The sequence below is a fragment of the Oncorhynchus keta genome, chromosome 23, assembly GCF_023373465.1.
Source record: "Oncorhynchus keta strain PuntledgeMale-10-30-2019 chromosome 23, Oket_V2, whole genome shotgun sequence".
Taxonomy (NCBI): Eukaryota; Metazoa; Chordata; class Actinopteri; order Salmoniformes; family Salmonidae; genus Oncorhynchus; species Oncorhynchus keta.
In genome coordinates this window covers 22,401,571-22,406,570 of record NC_068443.1, presented here as the reverse complement: position 1 = coordinate 22,406,570, position 5,000 = coordinate 22,401,571, and the positions used below count along the sequence as shown (strand labels likewise).

Genomic DNA, 5,000 nt, shown 5'->3' with positions numbered 1-5,000 from the left:
AGAGAGAGAGAGAGAGAGAGAGAGAGAGAGAGAGAGAGAGAGAGAGAGAGAGAGAGAGAGAGAGAGAGAGAGATTAAACCACTGTCATACAAATATATTTACTCACCAACACCAATCTACTCCGGGCCAATCCTCAAGCCTCAAACATAACTCCTAATTTAATACGGTACCTGTATCTTGCCAGGGACTCCGGTGCTGTCCATGCGACTGGCCACGTTCACTGTGTTCCCCCAGATATCATACTGAGGCCTCCTGGCCCCGATCACCCCCGCCACCACCGGACCCACGTTGATACCCACTCTCAAGACAAAGTCGTTGTATGACTGGTAGTTGATTTCATCCAGCACATCAAACATCTCAATAGCATAGTCTGCAACTGTGCTCAGGTGATCATAGACAGATCTTTTGTCCTGTAGAAAGGAAGTAAGAATATATATACTGTATGTCATAATCACATTCATTGTCCTTGTTATATTCATATTTTTTATTTATTTATCAAACATGCACAAGCATACACACACACGCACACGCGCACACACACACACACACACACACACACCTTTGTTCCGATGGTGGGGACTAGACCCACAGCTGCCATATACGTGCTGCCAATGGTTTTGATCTTCTCAATGTCCTTATAGCAATCTTTATCCATGAGCTGAGGAAAAAGAAACAAGATTCACAGCCATACACAGAAGAATAGAACACATTCTCCCAGTTAAGTAGCAGCCGAAAGGGCCTCACCTCGTCAAAATCAGCGATGATTTCATTGAGTAGTCTCAGACACTCTACTCCCATGTTGTTCCCATCCAGCTCAATGTAGAAGTCATTGAAGTTGGGGATGGAAGCAAACAGCACTCCGACTTGGGCATAGGACTGGTAATACAGATCCTATAGGAGAACAGATAATCACCCTTAGGCCATGCATACAGTGCATTCGGAAAGTATTCAGACACCTTTACTTTTTTCCACATTTTGTTACGTTACAGCCTTATTCTAAAATTGATTCAATAATTTTTTCCCCTCATCAATCTACACAAAATACCCTATAATGACAAAGCAAAAACAGGTTTTTAGAAATGTTTGCAAATGTATTACAAATAAAAAAGCTAAAATATTACATTTACATAAGTATTCAGACCCTTTACTCTGTACTTTGTTGAAGCACCTTTGGCGCCGATTACAGACATTCAGAGAGTTGTTATGAAGACACTTTTGTGTTGTCTTGTCTGTGTGCTTAGGGTCGTTGTCCTGTTGGAAGGTAAACCTTCGCCCCAGTCTATGTTCCTGAGCGCTCTGGAACAGGTTTTATCTCTCTGTACTTTGCTCCTTTCATCTTTCGCTCAATCCTGACTAGTCTCCCAATCCCTGCTGCTGAAAAACATCCACACATCATGATGCTGCCACCAACATGCTTCACCGAAGGGATGGTGCAAGGTTTCCTCCAGACGTGACGCTTGGCATTCAGGCCAAAAAGTTCAAAAGGTTCTATCCTTTATGAAACATCAATGCTGTCTGTCTGTCTGCCTGCCCCTGTCTGTCCGTCTAGCCGCCTGTCCTTCCATAGGACTCACCATGTTTCTGGGGTTGGACAGGAGGAAGTGTTGAGCCACATGAGCAGGAAGTAGGTTGAAAAGAATCCGCCTGTTGTCCAGCTTGACCTTCTCCATGCCATCCCTCTCCTCCTCTGCCTGACAATGCACACACACGCACGCACACACCCACGCACAAACAAATACCATATACTAATTTGAATAAAACTGGAACATTACATTCACCCCACAGTACAACTCAAGCCTGCATTTCAAGATTCTTACCACAAGGTGTCAGTAAAAGCTCTAAATGTACTCCAGGACTGAGGTGCTGTGTTAGCCTGACGTTACGGACAAGGAGCACTTGGTAGAATCAATAGCTATAAGTTCCAAACCATAGAATTAAGAATTAGAATATTATATAGCAATGTAATAGGATCTCTATGGTCCAAACCTAAAGCCAGCCCCTACTAGAGACCTTTCGTTGTCCTATCGTAACCAACATTCCAATATCAGTCACCACCACTCTGCCCGCAGCTTTAACAGCCAATAGCCTGGCACTGGCTGTTACACACAGTGACACACACACAAACACACACCTGTGTGGCCCAAAGAAAATCCAGTCGTAGTTTAAGGTCCAGTTGTCTAGAGTGGAGGGCCAGGGCACTGGTGAACAGCAGCAGGGATAGGATGGGCTCATAGCCCCGGATCTGGAGATTAGACCCCCCACTGTGGGACAAACCAATAGAGACATCGGCAACATATACAAGAGGACTGTACCAAATGATTAATTAAAAGGGGAGTTGAAGTACATGGGGAGACACCCTTCCACCCCCACAGAGATATAACGCTATGGACCCCATCACAGTTGGACAAACCAACAGAGAAGTCAGCAATATAAGTAGGTACACAGTTAGACTGTACCACATCATACATTAATAGGGGAAGTGGGGAGCTGTGGATAGACCAACTGAGACGTAAGCAACATGATACTGTAGGATGGTACCACATCAGTAATAAAAGGGGGAGTGGGTGACCAGATAAATACAGTGGGCAGTACAACTTCACAAGGGGCGGCAGGGTAGCCTAGTGTTTAGAGTGTTGGACTAGTAACCGGAAGGTTGCAAGTTCAAACCCCCGAGCTGACAAGGTACAAATCTGTCGTTCTGCACCTGAACAGGCAGTTAACCCACTGTTCCTAGGCCGTCATTGAAAATATGTTGTTCTTAAGTGACTTGCCTGGTTAAATAAAGGTACAAATAAAATAAACAAGGGAGATGTGGAAAGAACCCCCACTTTGTGAGAACCAACTTTGATGTCAGTCAAATGTTATGTTTAGTATGGATCCCAAACCAATCCAAATGTTATGTTTAGTATGGATCCCAAACCAATCCAAATGTTATGTTTAGTATGGATCCCAAACCAATCCAAATGTTACGTTTAGTATGGATCCCAAACCAATCCAAATGTTATGTTTAGTATGGATCCCAAACCAATCCAAATGTTATGTTTAGTATGGATCCCAAACCAATCCAAATGTTATGTTTAGTATGGATCCCAAACCAATCCCAAACCAAATGTTATGTTTAGTATGGATCCCAAACCCCAAATGTTATGTTTAGTATGGATCCCAAACCAATCCAAATGTTACGTTTAGTATGGATTCCAAATGTATGGATCCCAAACCAATCCAAATGTTATGTTTAGTATGGATCCCAAACCAATCCAAATGTTAAATGGATCCCAAACCAATATGTTTAGTATGGATCCCAAACCAATCCAAATGTTATGTTTAGTATGGATCCCAAACCAATCCAAATGTTATGTTTAGTATGGATCCCAAACCAATCCAAATGTTATGTTTAGTATGGATCCCAAACCAATCCAAATGTTATGTTTAGTATGGATCCCAAACCAATCCAAATGTTATGTTTAGTATGGATCCCAAACCAATCCAAATGTTATGTTTAGTATGGATCCCAAAAACCAATCCCAAACCAAAATGTTATGTTTAGTATGGATCCCAAACCAATCCAAATGTTATGTTTAGTATGGATCCCAAACCAATCCAAATGTTATGTTTAGTATGGATCCCAAACCAATCCAAAATGTTATCCCAAACCAATCCAAATTTAGTATGGATCCCAAACCAATCCAAATGTTATGTTTAGTATGGATCCCAAACCAATCCAAATGTTATGTTTAGTATGGATCCCAAACCAATCCAAATGTTATGTTTAGTATGGATCCCAAACCAATCCAAATGTTATGTTTAGTATGGATCCCAAACCAATCCCAAACCAATCCAAATGTTATGTTTAGTATGGATCCCAAACCAATCCAAATGTTATGTTTAGTATGGATCCCAAACCAATCCAAATGTTATGTTTAGTATGGATCCCAAACCAATCCAAATGTTATGTTTAGTATGGATCCCAAACCAATCCAAATGTTATGTTTAGTATGGATCCCAAACCAATCCAAATGTTATGTTTAGTATGGATCCCAAACCAATCCAAATGTTATGTTTAGTATGGATCCCAAACCAATCCAAATGTTATGTTTAGTATGGATCCCAAACCAATCCAAATGTTATGTTTAGTATGGATCCCAAACCAATCCAAATGTTATGTTTAGTATGGATCCCAAACCAATCCAAATGTTATGTTTAGTATGGATCCCAAACCAATCCAAATGTTATGTTTAGTATGGATCCCAAACCAATCCAAATGTTATGTTTAGTATGATCCCAAACCAATCCAAATGTTATCCCAAACCAATCCAAATGTTATGTTTAGTATGGATCCCAAACCAATCCAAATGTTATGTTTAGTATGGATCCCAAAAACCAATCCCAAACCCAAATGGTTCCAAATGTTTAGTATGGATCCCAAACCAATCCAAATGTTATGTTTAGTATGGATCCCAAACCAATCCAAATGTTATGTTTAGTATGGATCCCAAACCAATCCAAATGTTATGTTTAGTATGGATCCCAAACCAATCCAAATGTTATGTTTAGTATGGATCCCAAACCCCAAATGTTATGTTTAGTATGGAAACCAATCCAAATGTTATGTTTAGTATGGATCCCAAACCAATCCAAATGTTATGTTTAGTATGGATCCCAAACCAATCCAAATGATTCCAAATGTTGTTTAGTATGGATCCCAAACCAATCCAAATGTTATGTTTAGTATGGATCCCAAACCAATCCAAATGTTATGTTTAGTATGGATCCCAAACCAATCCAAATGTTATGTTTAGTATGGATCCCAAACCAATCCAAATGGATCCCAAACCAATCCAAATGTTATGTTTAGTATGGATCCCAAACCAATCCAAATGTTATGTTTAGTATGGATCCCAAACCAATCCAAATGTTATGTTTAGTATGGATCCCAAACCAATCCAAATGTTAAATGATTCCAAATGTTATGTTTAGTATGGATCCCAAACCAATCCAAA

At 40.3% G+C, this 5,000-nt stretch overlaps 1 protein-coding gene across 1 annotated transcript in view; it reads right to left on the bottom strand.

Annotated features, from left to right (window-relative positions):
• The window catches only part of LOC118402008 (adenylate cyclase type 1-like), a 69,999-nt gene that overhangs the window by 2,137 nt on the left and 62,862 nt on the right, over positions 1-5,000 (bottom strand). Inside the window, exons 14-18 of the mRNA XM_052476872.1 lie at positions 2,132-2,261; positions 1,575-1,691; positions 745-891; positions 560-658; positions 171-410 (exon numbers count right to left, since the gene is read on the bottom strand). Of these exons, the coding sequence (XP_052332832.1) occupies positions 171-410; positions 560-658; positions 745-891; positions 1,575-1,691; positions 2,132-2,261 (733 nt within the window). The remainder of the gene's footprint in view (positions 1-170; positions 411-559; positions 659-744; positions 892-1,574; positions 1,692-2,131; positions 2,262-5,000) is intronic.